The 20932-nt window shown below is 57.0% G+C and overlaps 3 protein-coding genes and 1 long non-coding RNA gene across 9 annotated transcripts in view; 2 read left to right on the top strand and 2 right to left on the bottom strand.

Moving 5' to 3' along the window:
* Nucleotides 1-2149, top strand: part of MRTFA (myocardin related transcription factor A) — a 214338-nt gene extending 212189 nt beyond the window's left edge. For all 3 annotated transcript variants that reach the window (XM_069102864.1, XM_069102866.1, XM_069102865.1), the window contains 4 exons: nt 104-238; nt 329-502; nt 612-672; nt 836-2149. In XM_069102864.1, coding sequence (XP_068958965.1) covers nt 104-238; nt 329-502; nt 612-672; nt 836-1329 — 864 coding nt within the window. In that variant the 3' untranslated portion in view covers nt 1330-2149. The remainder of the gene's footprint in view (nt 1-103; nt 239-328; nt 503-611; nt 673-835) is intronic.
* The window catches only part of RBX1 (ring-box 1), a 434671-nt gene that overhangs the window by 397709 nt on the left and 16030 nt on the right, over nt 1-20932 (bottom strand). The window lies entirely within an intron of this gene.
* Nucleotides 2092-20932, bottom strand: part of SGSM3 (small G protein signaling modulator 3) — a 28370-nt gene continuing 9529 nt past the window's right edge. Inside the window, exons 2-22 of one of the 4 annotated variants that reach the window (XM_069102867.1) lie at nt 9709-9780; nt 9226-9311; nt 7379-7445; nt 6850-7058; nt 6668-6775; nt 6234-6377; nt 5944-6139; nt 5702-5847; nt 4930-5154; nt 4786-4840; nt 4558-4685; nt 3988-4242; nt 3851-3905; nt 3640-3689; nt 3359-3511; nt 3194-3264; nt 3021-3069; nt 2831-2916; nt 2615-2737; nt 2467-2527; nt 2092-2388 (exon numbers count right to left, since the gene is read on the bottom strand). In XM_069102867.1, the coding sequence (XP_068958968.1) occupies nt 2305-2388; nt 2467-2527; nt 2615-2737; nt 2831-2916; nt 3021-3069; nt 3194-3264; nt 3359-3511; nt 3640-3689; nt 3851-3905; nt 3988-4242; nt 4558-4685; nt 4786-4840; nt 4930-5154; nt 5702-5847; nt 5944-6139; nt 6234-6377; nt 6668-6775; nt 6850-7058; nt 7379-7445; nt 9226-9311; nt 9709-9715 (2358 nt within the window). In that variant the 5' untranslated portion in view covers nt 9716-9780 and the 3' untranslated portion in view covers nt 2092-2304. The remainder of the gene's footprint in view (nt 2389-2466; nt 2528-2614; nt 2738-2830; nt 2917-3020; nt 3070-3193; nt 3265-3358; nt 3512-3639; nt 3690-3850; nt 3906-3987; nt 4243-4557; nt 4686-4785; nt 4841-4929; nt 5155-5701; nt 5848-5943; nt 6140-6233; nt 6378-6667; nt 6776-6849; nt 7059-7378; nt 7446-9225; nt 9312-9708; nt 9781-20932) is intronic. The other 3 variants (XM_069102868.1, XM_069102869.1, XM_069102870.1) reach the window with 3 other exon arrangements.
* Nucleotides 12373-20926, top strand: LOC138173016 (uncharacterized). The gene is made up of 3 exons (XR_011171299.1): nt 12373-13004; nt 13291-19306; nt 19554-20926. It is a non-coding gene; the product is annotated as an uncharacterized lncRNA (long non-coding RNA).

The following is a 20932-nucleotide window of genomic DNA, read 5'->3' as shown; positions in this document are numbered from 1 at the left end:
TGGGGGCCACCTCTGGGCAGGAGGTCCCTCTGTGTTCCAGGCGGCCTCTCCAAGACAGGTAGACCTGTGGATGTGACTGACCCTTCTCCTTGTGTCTCTGCAGGGTCCGCCCAGTCCGGGACCTTCCCCACTTCTGCCCTTCTCAGTCCCCTCTGGCCTGCAGTCATTCTTTCCAAATGGCTTCCATAAGACTTCCTTGAAAGCCAGTATGGCCACTCCCAGCAACCTGCCCAAGAAGGTATGTGCCCCTTCTTTCCTGACCAGAGGGCCCTGGGATGCAGGCGAGACCAGCACCTGCCCTCTCCTCACACGTCTCTTGTCTGCCCAGCCCTCGTCAGAGCCCAGTTCGCCGGCAGCCCTCCAGACCTCCCAGATGGATCTGGACCACCAGCCCCAAGCCCCGTTCGAGGCAGCTCCTGGGGCCAGCCCCCTGCCTGCCCTGGTGAAGAAAGAGCCCCTTGTCTACAATGAGGCTGTGAAGCAGCAGCCCCAGGCCCAGGAGGTGAGTGGCAGTGGCCGCAGGGCTGGGGGGCAGCGGTCAGAGCTGACCACCGGGACAGGCAGGGCCCTGCAGGCCATGCGTTTCCACAGTTTCCCTTCTCTCTCCTCAGGAAAATGGTTCCTCAAGCCAGCAGATGGATGATCTTTTTGACATCCTTATACAGAGTGGAGGTGAGTGAGGGCAGGCACTCCCCCTCCCCCTCAGGGAGAGGGTCTGGCCTTCAGCCTCTGGGGCCCCAGGGGAGGGAGGAGGGAGAGCCAGCCTGGCCTCCTCCACGTGTGGGGGCTGCTTCCCAGTGGCCTCCCCCATGTCCTTGACTCTTTTCTTTGGCAGAAATTTCAGCTGACTTTAAGGAGTCCTCACCTTCGCCTGGGAAGGATTCCAGCCCAGCCCTGCCCTGCCCTTCCCCAGCCACCCCACAGCCTCCTCCGGAGCTGCCCCTGCCCCTGGGCACCAGCCCTGCCCCAGGCCGCCTGGAGGACTTCCTGGAGAGCAGCACAGGGCTGCCCCTGCTGACGGGGGGGCAGGAAGGCCCCGAGCCCCTGTCCCTCATTGATGACCTCCACAGTCAGATGCTCAGCAGCTCTGCCATCCTGGACCACCCGCCTTCCCCCATGGACACTTCTGACTTGCACTTTGCCCACGAGGCCGGCACCAACCTGAGTCTGGACTTGGCCGAGGGCCATTTGGACGGCATGGACTGGCTGGAGCTGTCGGGGGGGCCCGTCCTCAGCCTGGCGCCCCCTAGCTCCATGGCCCCCAGCCTCTTCTCCACGGACTTCTTGGATGGCCATGATCTGCACCTGCACTGGGATTCCTGCTTGTAGCCTCCAGCGAGCTGGGCCCCGGGCGCCCCAGTGACAGCGGCTGTGCTGGGGGCTTTCCCGGGTGGTCTCTGGCCAGGCTGGGGAAGTTGCTATTGGCCTCCATTTTTGAGGCCCAAGGTGCCATGCTTTTATCCAGGGCAGGACTGGGTGAGGATCAGACCTGCCTGCCTAGCTCCTGACCCTTTCTCCTCAGGGAGGAAACCCCCTGGGCCTCCAGCCTCCTGGGCAGCCCTAGTGCGGCGGCTGTGCCCACGAGAAATGGTCTGTACAGGTGTAAATAGCTCAATATTATATATATATGTATACATACATATATATTCTATACATACATCTCTCTCTTTGGTGAGAGGCGGCTGAGGCTCCATGGCGGCCCCCGGCGTGCAGCCCAGGGAGCCCCTCACCCAGGCTTGCTTTTTGACCGGACACACCCAGCCCTGCACCTGTGGTCTCTAATCAGTGCCACTCGGGCCCAGGCCCCGTGTCTCGCCTCTTTGCAGCAAACACTAGCAGGGCAGGGTCAGGCTGGGCCCAGGGCCCCCTCACTGCTTCCCCCCCCCAGCCCTGGGGCTAATGATGGGTGAACAGCTGGCAGGGAGGGCTTTTTGTTTTTTATAAATAAAACACACTAGCGCTTTAAGGTAATGTCCTACCTCAAGGCACCTCCTGGAGGGGGTGGGGGGCAGAGGAGAAAGTGCCCCCCTCTCCCCAAGGAGGGGAGGGGCTGAAGGCAGTGTGGTGTGGTTTTTTTTTTTAAAAAGCAGGTGCTTTCACAATATGCTGTTTATTTATAAACCAAAAGAATAAAGGTCCTATCACTGTTGGCCAGTGTTCCGCCCTCCCTGGCTCTCCTAACGGTTCCACCTGAGCAAAGACAAACTAGCAGACGGCCCTGGTTGGCCTGCCCTCCTCCCTGCCCCACCCCGGGTGCTCCTGGGCCCCCCAAAGCGGGCCCGGGGGGGGGGGGGTGACCCTGGGTCACCCATCTATATCCCAGCTGAAGAGATGGTGCTTCACCAGCATGTCCTGCACGCCTTCTTTCAATGGTTTCTTCTCCTTCTCCTGCAAACAGACCACAAGCCTCTTAGCCCACTGTGGCCCGCCGTGGCCCCTGGGGCTCCCGTCCCTTTGGCCACTCACCTCTTTCTTGATGGGAAGCTCCCAGTCCTGAGAGAGACTGAAGGCAAAGCAGCAGAGGACTCTGGGGGAGGGGAAGGCAGAGGTGAAGCCCTCCCCAGGTTCCACTGCCCCTCTTCCTCCCCTGCCCCCTGAGGGAGGGGCCACTCACCGCAGCTCACACTTGATCTGGACCCAGCCCGGGCTGCGGAGGAAGGACCACGGATGGTACCACTTCTCCACGGTGGCCACGCTCGAGCAGAGCACCTCAAGCCACAGATGCAGCACTTGCTCACTGGGGGGGGGGGGGGTTCGGTCAGAGCTGCAGGGGGCCCAGGACCTTTCCCGGCCCCCACCCTCCCCTCAGCCCCTCCCTTTCCCCACTCACTTGAGCCCCACGCAGATGAGTGAGCGGAACTTGACGTCCATCTGAGTGTGGGCAGCGTCATGGGTCATGTTCACGGACTGAACGGCCTGTGGAGGAGGACAGGAGGCTGGCCCAGACCCAGGGCCCCCTGCTCAAGCAGGCGCCTCCAAGGGAGGGGACGTGGGCCCGAGGCCGTGGGTCACATACACACCCGATAGAGCAGCTCCTCTGGAGTCAGCACTTTTCCGTCTTCATCTAACCTGGAGAAGGCCAAAGCGTTAGCCCAGGGAGTAGGTGGTGGGGCCCTGCCCTGGGAATGGGACCCAGAAGCCCTGGCAGGCTGGGCGCTATGGGGGAAGGGAGGCCTGGAAGAAAAGACGTCACCTGTAAGTTTTACAGAGAACGAGGCGAGAGTAGACAGAGTCAAAGTCCCGCTCCACTTCGCGGCCGGCGGCCTGTGAGGAGACGGAGGGGGAAGGGGAAGGTCAGTCCCAGGGACCCCCCCGGCCCCCCCTCGCAGCCCTCCCGGGACCCCTGCCCCACTCTGACCTCCTGGATAAACAGCCAGGGGTGGCCGGGGCCCCCGAGCAGGGACGGCTTCTTCAGCCCATGTTCAAATATCGACGTGAGGGCAGGACAGAGGGTCCCTCGCACCAGGTCCATGACACCCTCTGTTACAGAGTCATCTCCAGCCACAGAATACTACAGCAAAGGGTTAGGGGGAATGAGTGGGGCCCAGGCCCTCCCCTAGCCATGAACCCAGGGATCTGCCCTAGTGACTAGGCCTAGGAGCTCCCAGGGACGACCCCTCCTCAGCAGTGGCCTTTTACCTCTTTGCTGCGTTCGTCCAAGACCTCCACAAACTTGGCAGGAAACCAGCCTGCGGGAGAGGCACAGAGCTGACCCAGGCCCGTGAACTGTCCACAGCGGCCAACATCGCACTCAGGTGGCAGCCAGGACAAGGGCCACACCCACACGGGGCTCCTGTGCTTGAGTCCCTCAGCCAGCCTGGGCCCACGGTCAGCTCCCGGCAGCCCTTACCTCTCAGGCCATTCAGCTCCCCCACCCAACAGTGCTCGTCCTTCTGTGAGATGATCTGCCAGGGAGGGAGACAGGGAGCCTGGTCACATCCCCCAGCAGTGGGCTGGTGCCCCCCTCCGCTGCCCCCGTGCACCCACCGTGATGATGTCGTTCTTTCGAAAGCCCAGCTCATCGTCATCATGGCGTTCAAAATCCAGCAGGGCCTTTGCCCGGCGCCGCTGACTGCGGAAACAAGCTGCGTAGTTCTCATGGTCCCGCTGGTGGCTCTCCATGGTGTAGTCTGGGGTCAGCTCCTGTTCAGAGCCCCCGGGGTGGGGGGGGGTCACAGCCCGAACATCCCCAACATTGTCTCCCTTCTGACTGTCACCTGCCGGAGGCTTTTCCGGATGGATCTACTAGAAAGGCCACAAGGGAGAGGCTGCCCCCAAGGGGCACACACGGGCAAGGAGAGCCGGCCCTCTTGGCCTGTGCTGGCCACGGGGTCCTGAGCTCCTTAACTGCAGAGCAGGTGCTGACCCGCACTGGTGGGAAGAGATTCCTCATCTGGAAGTTCCCTTGCACTGAGGTCAGCTAGCAGCTGACGTTGGCAGGTCAAACATTTAATAAGTGCCTACTGGGCACCAGGTACCAGGCCTTGCTGGCAGGAGGCAGGTGGTGCCCTGGGCTCCCCCCCCGGCCTCGGGGCTCTCCCACCTCCCCCCACTCACCACACTGCCATTTTTGGGGTCCACACACTGGAAGTGGCGGGCCACCTGCAGGATGGCTTCGCGCAGGTCGGCCACCAGCTCTGTCTGCTTTATGTTCTTGGCCTTCAAAGCCTCGAGGTCCTCGTCACCTGGAGAGCACAGAGAGGCCGGCGAGGGCTGTAGGCCCTTCTCCAGGGGTGGAGGGGCCTAACCTGGGCAGTCCGCCGTCGCCGTCCCCGCTGGACTCACCAAAGAGCAGGGAGGCGATGCCCGACTTCCTGCGCTGGGTTCTGCGCCGCACCACCTGCAGAAGGACCGCAGAGCGTCAGGGGCTGGGCCCGAGCCAGGAGCCAGGGAGTCAGCCCCCAGGGGAGGCCGCGTGCCCTTGGTCACCTTGCTGAGGTTGCTGGCGGCACTGGGGCCGAGCAGCTGGCCCTGGTCGGCGAGGAGGTAGGCCAGGTGCTTGCGGCGCTGGGTCTCCACAGCCACGTGGGTCAGGGAGCCGGCCAGGCGCATGGCCTCGGCCAGCAGCACCTCTGCGTCCTCCATCTGTGACGGGATGTCCGACAGCGTGTTGAAGATGGAGGCCGAGTTTTCCGACTGGATCAGTTCCTCCTCCTGCAGCCGGAGGGAGAGTGAGGCGAAGGTGGGCCCGAGTCCCCGACAGGCCAAGGGAGACCCATGGGCTGCCCAGCACAGAGACCCGCCCTGTCACCCAGGGCTTGATGGGAGGACCCTGGGCCTGGAGTCAGAAGACCCGACACTTGCGAGGTGTGGGCCACTGAGTGCATCACTTCCCCCTGCCTGTCTCCCTTTCTTCATCTGTGAAATGGGGATAACCATAGCACTCATCTCCCAAAGTTGTGAGGACAAAAGGAGACATTTATCCCATGCTGTGCAAGCCTCCAGATGTCCTAAATGTTGAGACAGTGCAGAGATCACAGGAGGGCCTCAGCCTCCTGGAGATGACAGCACCTCCCGGCCGGCTCTGCCCACTGATCTGCCCCTTCGTGGCTCTGTGGCCTTGGGCAGGTCATTTAACTTGGGCCTGTTTACTCATCTATAGAGTGGGAGGTTGGCCAGCTGCCTCCCTGCCTTGGGAGCTGCCGAGATGGGCAGGCGGGGAGCCTGCCTACAGGCCTCAGTTTCCCCTGGGGGCGAGCACCTTCATCCGCAGCATGCCCAGTGTGGTCTGGAAGAGCACCAGCGAGCCCTGGTAGAAGAACAGGTCCCAGATGCGCAGCAGCAGCTTCATGTGGACTACACTGGCGAAGGCCGTGAGGAACCAGTGCACGGTGATGAGGGAGAGCTCTGGGGGGACAGAGGCGCCAGCTGCCTCCCCTCCCGGCCCCTCCCCGCGGCCCTGGCCCGGCCCCTCCCCTCCCCTCCCCGGGGCCGCCCCCTCACCGATGTCATGCTCCAGCAGCAGCGCGTCCAGCCGCGGCAGGTACTGCACGATCAGATGCCGCAGGACCCGCTGGTCCGTCTGGACGCCCATCAGGGTGCTGCTGAAGTAGGCGGCGGGCACCAGGTCCTCGATGATGGCGCACATCATCCAGAAGGCGTCCTCCTCCTCCAGAAAGAGCAGCAGGCAGGCGGCCACCTGCGGGGCGGAGGGGGCTCCGGGGCTGGAGGCGGGGCTCCCGGGGCTCCCCCTCCCTCGGCCACCCCTCCCCCAGCCGCCCCTCCTGGCTCACCATGCCGGTGCCCTGGCAGTAGCCGATCTCGGGGTAGAGCCAGGCGAGTCCCCGGAGGATCCTGCGCAGCCGGGGCACCCCGATACTGTTCATGGTGGAGAAGCAGGCGTTGCTGGGCATGGTGCGAAGCAGGTCCTTCTCGATCTGGCGAGAGCCCCAGGCCCCACCCGGTGGCCCTTTCAGACGCAGCCACAGGGAGCCGGGGCTCCCCACAGCCCCTGCCGGTGAGCGCCCGGCCCCGGCCCCGCCCCCGCACAGCCCGCCCCGCCTCACCCAGCGAGCCCCGGCCCCTCCCGACGGACCCCCCTCGCACCCCGCCCAGCCAGCCCTCCTCACCCAGCTAGCCCAGGCCCCGCCCAGCCAGCCCCGGCCCCGCCCCCGCGCTCCCGCCCGCCTCACCCAGCTAGCCCCGCCCCCGCCCGCCCGCCCCGCACCTGCTTGGCTGCGATGCTCTCCTCGTTGGAGCTGTTCTTGACGATGTCCCGATAGGCCAGCTCCGAGCTGCGCTTCTTCTGCAGGGCCCCGGACAGGCGCATCCACAGCTGCGGAGGGGGAGGCTGGCAGCGCGCGGGCACGGGGGGGCCCGAGCTCCCCCCCACACCTGGGCCCTCCTTACCTGGGGCCTCATGCTGTGGGGGATGCCCCCCAGCACCAGGGAGTAGAGCTTGTCGGAGCGCGGCAGGGACACCTCGATCTTGTCCCAGGTGAGGTCCCCCACGTCGTGGTTGTGGGTGAACTCAAGGTGGGCTTGCCACCTCAGCCTCTGCTGGGGGTCATCTGTCAGGGGCACAGCCAAGGGCCTGCTGGAGTTGGGCTCAGCACCATCTGCAGTGGGAGAGTCAGGGAAGAAGGAAACTTCGTCTCCTCCTCTTCTCCCCCGACTCGAGAGGCCTCCAGGCGGGGGGGGGGGGGCACCGGCCCCCTAGGGCCCGCTCTGTCTGGCTTCCCCGCCCAGCCCAGAAGAGGGCACAAGTATTGGCGGGCACACTTTCGTGCCGTCACCGCTGGTGTCCCAGGCAGAGGGACGGGAAGGGCCCAGGGCCAGGAAATGAGAGATTCGCAGGGGCTCCTCCAGAGCTGGGTGCCCATGTCCGGGGAGCTGGCACACAGGCCCGTCCCTCCATGGGGCCCAGGGATGACCTCACCTTCCTTGTCCACTCGGAAACCAAACTCATCGTAATGGACCTGCAGCTGCTCCCCCGGGTCTTCCTTCTAGGGCCAGGAGCCAGGAGGAGACAATAAAAGATTCCATTCACTCCCCAGTAGCTGTGCCCCTGTCTGCTGCCCCCATCTCAAGTCCATCATCCTCCATGCCCTTGCTGAAGCCGCTGGCTCTGCAAAGGGTCCTCAGGGAGCAAGTTCAGACACGAGATCTCTCCTGAGTCCAGTCCCGGCCTCCCTGGTTGGCCTTGGCCCTGCCTCTTCCCTCCAGCCAACCTGGAACATAGCTATCTTGCCATCTCTGCACCTTTGCCCATGCCAGTCCTGCTGCCTTCTCCCAATGTCCCCTCTTCTACAAAGCCTTCCCTGATCACCCAAGCAGAAGCGGCCTTTGAGCCTCCAGAACATTTTTCTCATCCGAGTCCCCAAGGCACCTGCCTTGTAGTTGTCGGTCTCTCTCTAGGGGGGGTTCCTGGACTGCAAGCTCCCTGAGGCCAGGACTGTCTGAAATAGCTCTGCAGGCCTCACAGCTGGAAGGAGCCTCGAGGTCAGCTGGTCCCCAGGCAGGAGGCATCACAGCAACCCCCACCCCCACAAGGGGGTTCAAGTTCTGCTTAAAGCCCTTCAGCAAGAGCTGGGAGGGGAGAAGGCCCCAGGGCAGTCCGGGCCCCTTGAGAACAAACCCAAATTCTTAGGCAGTTAAGGTGTTTTTCTGTGCTCAAATTATTCAAGGAAAAGAATGAGGCTCATGGGACCTGGGTCTGGTGCTGGAAGCAACCTCGGGGCGGTCACTTTGCAGAAGAAATGCAGGCCTAGATGGGGTAAACGACCTGTCCCAAGGTCATACACAGAGTAAGTCCAAAAGGCAGGATGTGAACCCAGATCCTCTGACTCTGCAGCCAGGGTCCTTTCCTCTGTGTGTGCTACCTGGCCGCACTTCCCCTGAGATCGCGACTTCCAAAAGGACCAGACTGCAGGAGCCCCCAGAAACTCAGAGGAGCTGCCTTGTGGCCCTGGGCTCCTCAGTCCTCCTCTGGGCTGCTTTTCTGTGCATGATTCTGCATGCACAGAGGAGAGGGGCCAGGCCTGCCCTGTGCCACAGAGGCCAGCAGCCTTGCAATGTGGCCTGGAGCTCCTCCTGCCTTGCTCTGGTCATTCTAAAATGAGGCTCAGGGCGGCTAGGTGGTGCAGTGAATAGAGCACTGGCCCTGGAGTCAGGAGGACCTGAGTTCAAATCCAGCCTCAGAACTTAACACTAGCTGTGTGACTTTGGGCAAGTCACTTAACCCTGATTGCCCTGTCCTTCCCCCTCCAAAAAAAAAGCAAAAAATAAAATAAAACGAGGAGGCTCCTGACCTGCAGGCCCTGGGTCCTTGCCCACATGGTCCTGCCCACATGGTCCACCTCAGGCCACAGTGGGGGGTTGGCTGATCCTGCCCAGCCTCCCTCTTCAAACAAAAAGGCTCCCAGGCTGCCACGCTCCCCTCACCAGCTCCCATCTCCACCCCTTGGGACCTCCGAGGCTTACAAAAGTGCTTCTCGCCAAACTCCCTTGGCAGGCAAGATGTACCATCCTGACCACTTTCTTTTCCTAATTGAGTAAAATGGGGCTTTGGGATCTGAGAGGCCAAGAGGCCTTTGGTTCGAGGTCACAAAACCAGAAAATGTCAGATCTGGGATTTAGCCCCAGGCCCTTACCATAAGCATCTTGCCTCATTAGTTTCATGGTGAAATGACCCCAAATTGCAGGTCAGTCTACAAACACAAGGCTAGGCTGGCCCGTCTGTGCCCTCCTGTGCCCAAGGCAACCCGGCTGGCTGCATTTCCCTACCTGGGAATACTTGGCCAGTATCTCCTGGGGCCATATGCTTGGGGTCAGGGCTGAGAAGGGGCCCCCAGCAGGAGGGGTATGGCTCCCTGTGTGTAAAGAAAACAAGAAGGGAGAGAGGGTCAGGGCAGCTGCCGCAATAAAGAGAATGTGGGAGGCCCAGTGGGGATGGAGCTCATCCAAAGGGAGGGAAAGGGGGCCCAAGTCCCAGGAGTCCAGAGTGACTGAGGAGAAACAGGCCCTGGGCCAGGGAAGGAAGGCCCATTGAGCCACTCTGGAAGTGGAGACACCCCCCCCCCCCCCTCTCCCCCCCCCCCCACGGCTCTCGGCTCTCATCTGGCACCTGCTGGACCCGTGCCAGGCCTGGGCACTGCCTAAAAGCCAGGCTTCCATTCCCCTGGCCTTGGTGTGACGCCCCCCCCTCCCTCTGGTCCCAAGCCTAGTCATGTGGTTAGAAAGGCAGCACCAACCTCCCCTTCCTCTTACCTGACATTCTGTGGTAAGGCTGGGAAGCGTCTGCAGATTCCACCCGTGTGGCCTTGTGGGGCACCTCCACCACTGTGAGAGGAACAGAAAAGGTCTGTTCAGACCCCCGCCTGTGCCCTGCGAGCGCCAGCCCCGGCTTTGCAGAGGCCCACAAGGGGAGTGATCCCCAAGCCGGCACGTCCCCTCTGTGAGAGCCTGCTGCCCTCTCCGCGTAGCCTCCCTGAGAAGGCCCTGGCCTTGAAGCCTGATGTCAGCAGGGTCCCGCTTCCTACAAAATGAACCTGGCTCAATTCCTTGGGGCCAACTTGTGAGTCCGAATCCCAGTGACATCAGAATGTGCAGAAAAAGCCTCAGGCTCTGCCCCTTCTGGCATCAGAGGGTCACAGACCTGGGACTGCAAGGATCCTGAGCACTTGGGGGTCATCTAGGCCAACTTTGATGGGGAAACTGAGGCCCGCAGAGGTGAGGCCACAAAGGCTGGCTGGTGACTTAGCCCGTAAGCCCCTTAGCACAGCACGCCTCCCCCCTCCTGCTGCCTGCCTGCTGTGGGGCACGTGATGACTCCTCAGGCTTTATGTCCCAGTCCTGGAGCTGTCCACAGAGAAACACAATGACTGCCATGTAAATGGGAGGAACCTGACCCCACAGAAGAGATGGAAAAAATGTGGCTTCTTCCCTTCTTCACAAAGATGGGGGACCATGGGTGTGGAACAGCACAGAGTGTCAGACTGGCTTCAGGTCCCGCCCAGCTTTATGGAGCTGCCTTTTCCCTCCCTCTAAATCTTTGTTATGAGCTGTGGCTTGCTGGTGAGGGAGGAATTTGGAAATGTTTTAAAACAAAATGAAAGGCTCCAAGAGACCAGTCTACCCAAAGATCCCTGTAATAATATAAATGAACAGATTGCTAAAAGGAAACCGTTGTGTGTAATGTGAAAAGCCCCAGGGATTCAGGGGCACAGGAAACAAGATGTACACCTCCCCAGAAGGGAGAGCCTGGCACAGGATGGGCACAATTCTGATGGTGGGAAGAAAGGGATAGCAGGAGGGAGCTGGAAGGACAAAAGGCATCAGTTCACGTTTAAAGAAAAGAAAATATCCAAAAAGGAGAGGCGCAAACCAGAGCCCTCCAATCCAGGACATTCTCTGGTTGAGAAGGCCAGGGTCAGTGCCTGCTGCTCCCCTCCCCCCAGCTAACTGGCCAGGTGGGTGATTCACACTCATCCCGCAGGCCTAGGGAAATGTTGCCTGGCTTCCGTTGGCCTCGGGAGAGACGGACACAAAGCAGGCAGACTGGCTGGGCAGAAGCAGAACGAGGCGGCTCTTCCTGTCAGACCCCAAGCCATCAAGCAGGGTCTGGGCCACTTCAGACTGTTCCTTTCTCGTTTTGAATCCCTGCCCTGTGGCCTGGCAGGGACTGCCCTTAAAGGACTGTGGGCATCCATTGCTAAGGGAGGGGAGATCCCAGCCCCAGAAGTGGCACTGCACCTGGGGCCAGCCCCGAAGGCACCTCCCTTTGCTCGTTTGTAGTGTTAGATGGCAGTATTTCAAACCTAGGAGAAAATGAAGAACTCCTAGATTTTAAAGACGGGGAAACTGAGGCCCAGAGAGGGGCAGTGTTCACAGACAGCAAGCAGATGGGCTGGGATTTGTCACCGTGGGTGAATCCTATGCCCTCCCTGACCTCAGGTCCCTCATCTGTAGAATGGGATGAAATGGCCTGAGGGCCTGCAGATGGTCCTCTGTAGGCCCTCCTCTGACTCCAGGGGGGCTCCTGGGGGCCTCCCCCAATATCTTCCTGCCTCCCGGGACCACAATGCTTAAGGTCTGATAGCTGATCAGCAGCTCCCGTCATCTACTGCCCCTAGACCCCCAGCAACATGTGGTGAGGACGCAGGATAGGCAAGATACCTCCTTGGCCTGCCCATCCCACCCACATCCATCAGGCCAAAGGAAGCGTGGCGCCCTGCCCAGAGGCTGCAGCCACGTGTCTCCGGAGTAACCCAATGAGAGAAGCTTTCGTGATGATGGACAAGTGGGGGGTTGGACTGGGCTGGTTTTATTTTCTCAACTTAAATGTGTTTATCAGTATTTTTAGGACCTAGTTCACATTTGGTAGGGCTGAAAAGGAAAAAAAAAAGTCTGGAATCCAAATGGAGTTCCCCAAACATGGCGGCCAAAGAGCTCTGTAACCGACTAAAAAACAGATCTAATAAAGGAAAAGTAGACAAGCGATGGGAGCGTTTCTGTGGTGCCTATGGTGCACAGGCACACACTGATGAGGAACAAAGCCACCCCCCCACTGAGGACCTGGCACTGCCACTCTGAGGCACTGGTGGTCGTTATTACCCATTACAGTCACACGGGGCCTTCTAACACCACCAGCTCTCCCAGCTTGGGGGAGCACCTCCCCAGGGCAGATAGCAGCATGCAGGCAATCAGCTTCTGTTCAATGTCTTCCCCCAGAGACCACAGGGTCTGCTGGGATTTTTGTCCTTCCACACACAAGCAACATTAGGTACTTGAATATAACACTGATCTGGAGTTAGTGTAACAGAATTTCAAACCCAAAAGGCATATTAGAAACAATCTAGGGGTGGCTAGGTGGCGCAGTGAATAGAGCACTGGCCCTGGAGTCAGGAGGACCCAAGTTCAAATCCAGCCTCAGACACTTAATACTTACTAGGTGTGTGACCTTGGGCAAGTCACTTAACCCCAATTGCCCTGCCTTCCTCCCTCCAAAAAGAAGAGAAACCATCAGGTTTGATCCATGGCTTTGGCCTCCCTTCAGCTACACAGCCAGGTAAGCTTGAGCTGGGCCGAGGCTAAGGGCAAGATGCAGCCCACCACCGATGATGGTTTCAGCAGCAGCTGAGCAGACAAGAGGCCCGGGAAGACCAGGCCTAGTTTGGAAGGAAAGTCAGCCAGCCGGGCCTCTGGCCCTGGGTGACCCTGGGTACCTGGCGTCCCAGAACTAATGAGGCTCCATCTGGGGCCCCTCATGCTGTACCAGAAGCAGCTCCAGCTTCCTGGCAGCCACCTCCCCCCGGAGACAGACACCAGACAGGAAGAGCCGAACTGGGAGGGCAGGTTTTTCCTGCCTCTGGTTGGCATGGAAACCTTTCTCCACATTGCCATCAGAGCTGGTGGGGCCGCTGCAGGCCAGAAGCAGGCAAACAGGCACTCCTGAGGGGCTCCAGGGAGAAGCAAGGACTTGGGCCCTGCCCTGGGTTTGCATCTTTGGGAGCCCGAAGGACAATCATCTTCTGCACCAGTTCTCTTGAACTTATGACCAGTAGGTGAGTTCACCCCATGCATGTATGTGGATGGTCTGGCACTAGAGAAAGCATGTCCATTTTCTTTCATTTCCAGTTCCAGTTTGGGGGTGAAATCCAAGTCCCTTGGACCCTCCTTCACTTGCCATACACAGACATGTCCCCACACAGATCTCACAAAACACTGCCCTTTTCAACCTTTTAATTCACTTCCATGGGTTACTTTCTATTTCTGTTATCTGTGTATGACTCTTATTCCCATATTTCCCCTAAATTTTCCTGGATCACTGTCCTGTCTTCTGCCTTCCAGGCTGTGGACGTATGTGGGACAACACACAGAGTGGCCTGAAATTTGCCAAGAGGGGGAAGATGACAAGCTAGGCTGTCAGGGGTGTGAAGCCAAGAAGAGGCTATGAAGCATCAGGCTGAGCCCAGCCTCTGGCTGGTGGAAGGAGAGTTCTGCCAAGCACTGCTGCCCTGAGTGTTGGATGGTAAGCAAGGCTCCAAGCTCATTGATGAGAAGTGCTAATGGAGGAAAACCTGCTGCTTCAGAATGGAAACACAGCGTTTCTAAAATGCTCAGCATTTGGGGTCCAAAGGAGCATCGGATAAGGAAATTAAAGGTATTCTATGACATCTCTGAGAATCTGTGCCCAAGCCAAGCCTGGAAACCAGCTTCCCAGCCTGCCCTGACGCTGTTTACACATCACCCTGGGAACCAAAGACAAAAACCCATGTGCAAACATATTAGGAGCCTCTCCTGCCAAACAGAGTGGGGCGGGCAGGGAGTCCTCTCCCCAAAGGGAGCTGACGCTTTCCCACACTGCTCCGCAGGTCGCGGAAGGGCACATCTCAGCAACTTCCTAAGCTGCTACAAGGTACATTTAGCTTCCTGAAAAAAAAAAGTTTTGTAAATGGTAAAGCAGCCTCTGGGAAAGATTAGTGCAGGCCTCTGGCTGGGTGAAGGCCCAAAGCTCCTGGCCCTCCCACCAGGCGGACAACAGGCTGGGCTGCTTCCTGCTCTCCCACGTTGTAGTGAAGCCCTTACAGACCAGTCTTTTAGCTGCTCACAGGCTGAGATCACCACCTCCGACACACACACCCAAAGCAGGTGCTTCTAAACAGGGCAAGCGGCAAAGCTCAGCAATCCACTTAAAACCAGCCCGTCAGAACAGACACGAGCTTTCTGACTGGACCGGATGCCACCATCACTCATACTCACCTCGGGGTATTGGCAGGAGCTCCCCCTAATGGCCTGGGCTGCCTGCCACTTGCCAGGAAGTTGTACAGGTAAACATTTAGTAAGCCCCTACTCAGTGCTAAGCTATTTACAGATATTCTCTCGTGTGATCGATGACCTGATGTCCTTCCCGACTCTGAAGCAGTGACCTGCATTTGAACACTGGCTCTGAGCTGAGGATACACAGTCCAGCCTAGTCCTGGAGTCCGGGAGGCCTGGATCCAAAGCCTGCTTCCAACATTTACTTCTCAAGCCCCTTACTCCCCCCAAGCCATCCACAGCAATGGGCATGCCGTCACCTGCAGGTACTGTGCCTCCATGATATGAGATGCCTTCCCATCCCTTCCAAGCCCGCTCTCCATCTCCCCCAACCTCTAGTTCCCCCACAAGCCATGTAAGCCACCCTGCTGCTTTCCCATCCCCCAGCCTTGGGTTACACCAGCCATCGGCCTGGCACACAACTGGGGGCCAAGCTTGACTCTTCATTAAATAACTCCTCACACATACCCTTCTCTAAACGTTCACCTCTCACCGGCCCCTCCAGCCCCCCAGAGGACTCCTGCATCCAGCCAGCCAGCCCCAGGCTCCAGTCTTCCACCACTGACCACTCTTGGCAGTCTCTGAAAAGATGCCTCATAGACAGCTTGACCTCAACATGTCCAAGACAGAATTCACCTCCACCCCGTCCATACCCCTCCTTCTGATCTTCCTGTTCCTCCACTCTTCCCCTGCCTGCCAGTCAGCTCTCCTCTATCCCATTCCTCCAGTCCATTCCCTTGCCACCAACATCCTTCCATCACATGGAGATCACTCGAGTCCAGTCTTCCCCTCACACCTGAACTTTTACAACAGTCTCCTGACTGGTCCCCCTGTCTCAAGGCTCTCCCTTCTCCCCACAGCTAGGAACCTGGCATTGACAGTGCACAGGCCTGACCCTGGCACACACCTGCTCAAGAAATTCCCCATTACCTAGAGAATAAAGTGCAAACTCCTCTGTCATTTGAGGGTTGCCCCCCACCCCCCAAGCTGGTTCCTCTCTGAGCTCACCAGACGTTTCTCCACAAGTTCTCTATCCCAGCTGTCCTGCCTGGTGCTTGGTATTTCATCTCCTAAGGATTCCTCTGCAAGGGCTGGAGGGCACTTGACCACCTGTGCCTTTCTGAGCTGCCAGCTTCCACAAAGAGGGGGAGGCCTTTCCTGATCCCCCTGCTCCACCCTGAACACATACCGAGGCTCACTTCTCCACGTACACGTTGTTCCCTCAAACAAGCACAAGCTCATGGAGGTCAGGGAGTGTTTCATAAGGGTCTCCCAGTATGTGGCACACAGTGGGTACTTCAGGGATATGCCTGTTGACTGAGTACAGGCTGTATTACTGCGGGTAAATTATAATGGCCAACAGACTGCCAGGCTTAAGTTGTACCAAAGGCTACATATTAGACAAATCCTTCTAACACTAAGAAATGGCTGTGAGGCACTAGACCGCGGCTAGGGAAGCCAGAAAATGTCCTCTGCCGACTGTTCCCATAAGACTAACGCTAGATCACCTGACAAAGAGTAAGGCTGGAACATAGCAAAGCCAAAGGCTGACCAGTAAACGTGGGGAGCCTCTCTGCATCTGGTCCTGTGGTCTCATGGGAACAGTGAAAGGAAAGCTCAGGGGAAAGAAATGACCCAGCCATGCCTAGCGACTGCCAGGCTTTTAGGGCTTCGGAGCAGGGTAATTCTTCAAGTGCCTTGGACTCCTCTGGAAATGAGCAAAAGTTGATGGACCCCTTCTTTCAGTGATATTCTTAAATAACTGAAGAAAATAATACATTTCAGTTAGTGAAAATGAAAATATAATTTTTTTTTTTTGCTTTTCAGAGGGCGATTGGGGTTCAGTGACTTGCCCAAGGTCACATGACTAGTTTTTGTGTTAAGTGTCTGAGGCTGGATTTGAACCCAGGTCTTCCTGACTCCAGGGCCGGTGCTCTATTCACTGTGCCACCTAGTCGCCCCTATAATTTCTTTCCCATACAAAATCACAGACCCCTTAAAATCTGTGTCCCTGAGCTGACCCCAAGTTAAAGAATCCCTTTCTTAGTGTTGTCTGTGGCATTGAGAAAGGCAGTGACTGGGCCAAGGTGACAAAACATAAGCCTGTCTTCGAGTCCCCCCCCACTCCCTCCAGTGCCTGCTGCTGGATCTCATTCTCTAATTCTCACTCTGCATTGCTGTATCTCAGCTCACCCACATGACTGTCACATTTTAAACCATCTCCTTGCAAAGGCATCAGCAGGCACACTGAAAGCATTGAAGAGCACTCCCCTGTCACCCGAGGGAGGCGGGAGCTCTCTGGGCAACGGGCAAAGCCCAGGTCCTTCTCCGCCATCCCGTGTGCCCAGCACTGCAGAGCCACACAGATGATTATTGAGATGCTTCTTTTTACAAAGCGCCATAGGAGCATCTCCTCTGCACACAAACCATCATTGCCTTCCCAAGTCGGACGCTGTCTCACTATGCCACACTCCTGGGTCTGAGCTAGGCGGGCCAGCGGGCCAACTGACTGTCCTCGGCTTGGAGAGCGCCCAGCTCCCTCCCAGGGGAGCGGACCAAAACCTTATCAAAAGTGGGGAGGCAGTGCCCAAGCAGCATTTGTCCAGGAACAGGTCTGTTATCTCCAAGGCCTATTTTGCTCCCGCCCTGCCCCAGTCTCCCATCTGCCATTTCAAACATCGGCCCCTCCTCCCAGCATCACAGGCAAGACTCGGGCTGACTGCCCATCCCCCTCCCAGTCAATATTTGCCTTGGGCGCAGTCCAATGGGGCTCCTTCCGGCCAAGCAATGGGCCAACCGTCCAAGACTCATGGCACAAGGAAGAGGGCCAGCAGTGAACTCCACCCCTTAAGTCAGCAACCTCAGAGATGTATTTGCCTCTTCCCGTGTGAGCTCTGAAGACCATCCCCCTGTCCCCCACCCGCTTCAAGTGGAGGCCTGGTCACCTGCTGGGTTCATGCCCCAATACATCCTTCTAACACACAGATGACGAAGTGGGTACAGATGGAAATGAGACAAAGGCACAGACACTCTGTCTTACCTGTCAGGGAAAGGGCCTGGGCTGGAACTACAGCTTGCTTGGCAAGCAGAAAACACCATCGGCCTAGAAGACCTGTGTGGCTTATTTGAAAGGAGGAAAACAATGAACCCAGCTAAAAGCCTCCTCCATCCATCCAGACATGCTTGGCCGTCCTATCTCCAGAGCCAGACTCTTGCCAATCCAAGCTGCCCACTTCGCCTTGACACCTTGAAGGGGCTCCACCGCTTGGACCCTCCCGTTTCGCAGGCTCTCTGGATTGTTGTGGCCAGTCTTCTGGCCAGGGACCACTCTCCACCTGACTAGCTAGCTCTTTCAGAGACATGATGGCTTGCTGCACCAAAGGGGTGAGAGGAGGAGGAAAGACCTGGAACCAGTCCGGCTCCTGGCTCTTACTGGCCTGGAGTTAGACTCCGAGTTTCTGTCTCCTCAGTGCTTGCCCTCCTTCCCCATGGTTGTTTTGAGAAAAGGGCTACTAAATGTGAGCTCAGTAGCCTCATTGGACAACATTGTGCCCAGGATGCAGCAGACCAGAAAGCGGATTATAAGCGAAGAGGAAAAACCCAGCCAAATGGGAGCAGAGCTTACCTGCTAAGCCCATGGCCTTTGCTCAGCTGCTGTCACTTTGGATGCGGCTGCTACAAGGGCATTGGTCCTCTGGTGTCTGGGACATCTTCCTCCTGGCCAGACCGCCATACACATTTCACCCCTTAAGGATCAGCATCTTGCAAGGCTCACACCTGAGCCCTCTTCTCTCTTTATTCCTCTCCACTGGTCGAGTCATCGGCTGCCACGACTTCAGCTGGGATCTCCATGCAGATGACTTCCAAGACAGACTCAAGAACTCTGGTTTCTTTTTCCTTTGGCATCTCCAGACACTTGTGAGCACTTTACTCTACTCTGAACCATCCGCTCCTGCCCTATCCGAGAAACCTCCACACTCTGTGCTAGAGCAGCCAGGGTCACTTCAGCCAAACTGGAGCAGAGGAGGCAGAAACCCATCACGTTACTAGCCTTCTCTGCCATCGTGCATTGGTTCTTGGTGTCCAAACTAGGGAGCCAGCTTACACTGCTTTATCCCTGAGCATTACTCCCATGGTGGCAAGGCCCTGAGGTGGTGGGGAGCAGAGATGGCCAGTCCTCTGTCACCCGGTCACACTGCCTCGCTCAACATGGTCTCCCGGCAATTTAGGCCTCAGCGTAGAAGTCTGTGCTCTCCTCATGAAACATTTATTCGTTAGACTTTCCAATCCTGTCCCCTCTGTTTTCCCTTTTCTAGGTTTCATAAGATGGCCCATAAGACTTAGAGTTGGAAGGGCCCTCTTCATTTTACAGATGGCACCAAGGTTCAGAGAGGGTATGCCCCAATTCACGCAGAACCAGAAGCATGTGCTCTGACACCGGGTCCTGCATTCTTACCAGTGAGTGCCTGGCATGCTCCACTTCCCTGCCTGTCACACCCACTAACCCTCAGCGGGACCGGACGCACCCATTTACTGTCTTGGAGGCTACTCAAGAGTCCCATGGCCATGAAATCATCCTTGGGGATGGAAATGACCTAGAGTTAGGCGAGATGTTCTAGACCACCACAGGTCAGAACCTTGCCCTCAATCTCTCCTAACACCGTCCGCTATTGCGAGTGTTGGATGGGAGCAAGATGGTTTAAAACTACCATCTGTTTGCTCTGCATGGGCAGTCTCCTGCTTTCACTTTTCTCTCTCTAAACTTGGAGATACTTTTAATCTTTAGTCTTAAGAGGAGTCACCAGTCACTGCGCCCACATTCAAAGTTCCAGCTGCCTGAACTTCAGTCACATGGAACAGTAGTGATAATGCTCCTTCAGCTGATGCTGAGTTACAAGTAAAGGGAAGAGGAAGGAGAGGCTGTATGGACCATCCAGTAAATGACACTACATCTCGACTGTCTCTGATCCTTGGTAAATGGAAAAATGGAACACTTTCAACTTCAAAGAATCAAGCAGAAAAAGTCACCTTGGCTAAAAAACAGAAGGTGAGATTGTTGTGTTCTTCTTCAGTGGGATTTCATCTTATGGTCACTTGCTCTGCCAATGAGGACCCAAACATTTTTCATTTTGGGGGGCTGTAGGAGATGCTGTGGTCCGTCTTCGGGCCATGAGCCTGTGTCGGGCTCACTAAAGGGGTCCCACCCAGGCTGCCTCTTCCTTGACAAGAGCCCTTAGAGAACACAGGGCTTGTGGCACTTTAGACCTAACACTCTCTCTGCTGATCTTCCTCAGGACCTGGCTCAGTTCAACACCTCAAAGATGCTCAATAAACATCTGCTGAAATGAGTGCCTGTTCTACTTAACAGATGGATTTGAGCTAGACGATCGATTTAACCTTGGGCTGCCAATCAAAGTATTTTTAAAGGAAAAAAAAGCATGAAGACACGACAAAGAGAAAGACTTTGAACTGAGATGACTTCCCTGGGAGTTCGCGGCTCTGGCAAGGTCTTGCTTTCTACTTTCAGGATCTAATTCTAAGGGGGGGGGGCAAACAGCTCCTGAACACACTACAGGGCTCACCACCTTGGGGACTAAAAATATGTATGTGCTGTGAGACCCATGAAGAAGGTCAAGGATGACCAATATTCCTGGTAGGTGTGTAGGAGTGCACGTGTGCTTAAGGAATGTAAGTTATATAAACACATCAGGGCCAGTTAAGATAGAAAGAAAGAGAAGCGGGGAGGAGGAGCGTAATGGTAATGGAATTTAAAGATCCCCTGTGTTGGCTTGGTTTTCAGGTTAAGTGTTAAAACCCAGAGGTTGTGAATCCACTTGTGGGATGGACTTGTTGATGTGAAGAGAGGGGGCTGAACTGGGAGGAGCTGGAGCCAAGGATAGAGGGGTCCAAGCAGAGAGAGGGCAGAAGAACTTTTGGGAGCTGCCTTGTGAAGAGAGAGAGAGAGAGAGAGAGAGAGAGAACTGCCAGCCAAAGCCACCTGGACTGCTGAGGGCCAGTTGGCGCTGCCCAGGACTTTTGAGAACTGAGGAGGCATGACTGTGGTGCCGGTATTTTTTCTGTCTGTTTTGATGTTACTTTGCCAGATTCGTCTGCTGGTAAAGGCCAGTGCTGTTGTTGCAGAGGGCCTGGAACCTTGCTGTTGGTTCAGAAGCCCTAAGGAGGATTTTCTTGTTGTATGTTTACAGAAATCCCGGAGGAGGGTCTTGCTGATGTTTTCAGGGCTCCTGAGACAGTTCTGCTGGTAGAGAGTGAATTGATGAGGATGCTGGCAAGGTATATGGTGACTTTGTTAAGCTTTGTCTTCCCAGGAACAGAGATTGCTGAGAACTTGTCTCTGGTCAAGATGAAGAAAAGGCCTCTCCTTGGGTATTGAATGCTGTGATGATATTGTAACCTTGCTGTGGCTTAGGGGTAGATGGCCTTTGTGCTCTCCACTTCCCCTTTGAGAAGGTGCTTGGTGGTAACTGATGACAATTGTAACTCAGTTGTGATCCAGGCGTACTTTGATTTTCATGCTTTGTAACTGACCAAATGAATGTACTTTCCAGGGGTGGAGTACTTGGACCTTAGTACTTTGTGACTGAATTGAGGACTTACTAAATCATTGAGTCACACATGGTGAATGCTGCATTGTGATTCTCTGTGAATGTTT

Source organism: Petaurus breviceps, unplaced genomic scaffold (assembly GCF_028583685.1).
Source record: "Petaurus breviceps papuanus isolate PSGF00001 unplaced genomic scaffold, PetGlider_PUasm1.0 558, whole genome shotgun sequence".
NCBI classification, from domain to species: domain Eukaryota; kingdom Metazoa; phylum Chordata; class Mammalia; order Diprotodontia; family Petauridae; genus Petaurus; species Petaurus breviceps.
Note: the sequence above shows the minus strand (reverse complement) of the source record. Positions and strands in the feature narration are given on the sequence as shown.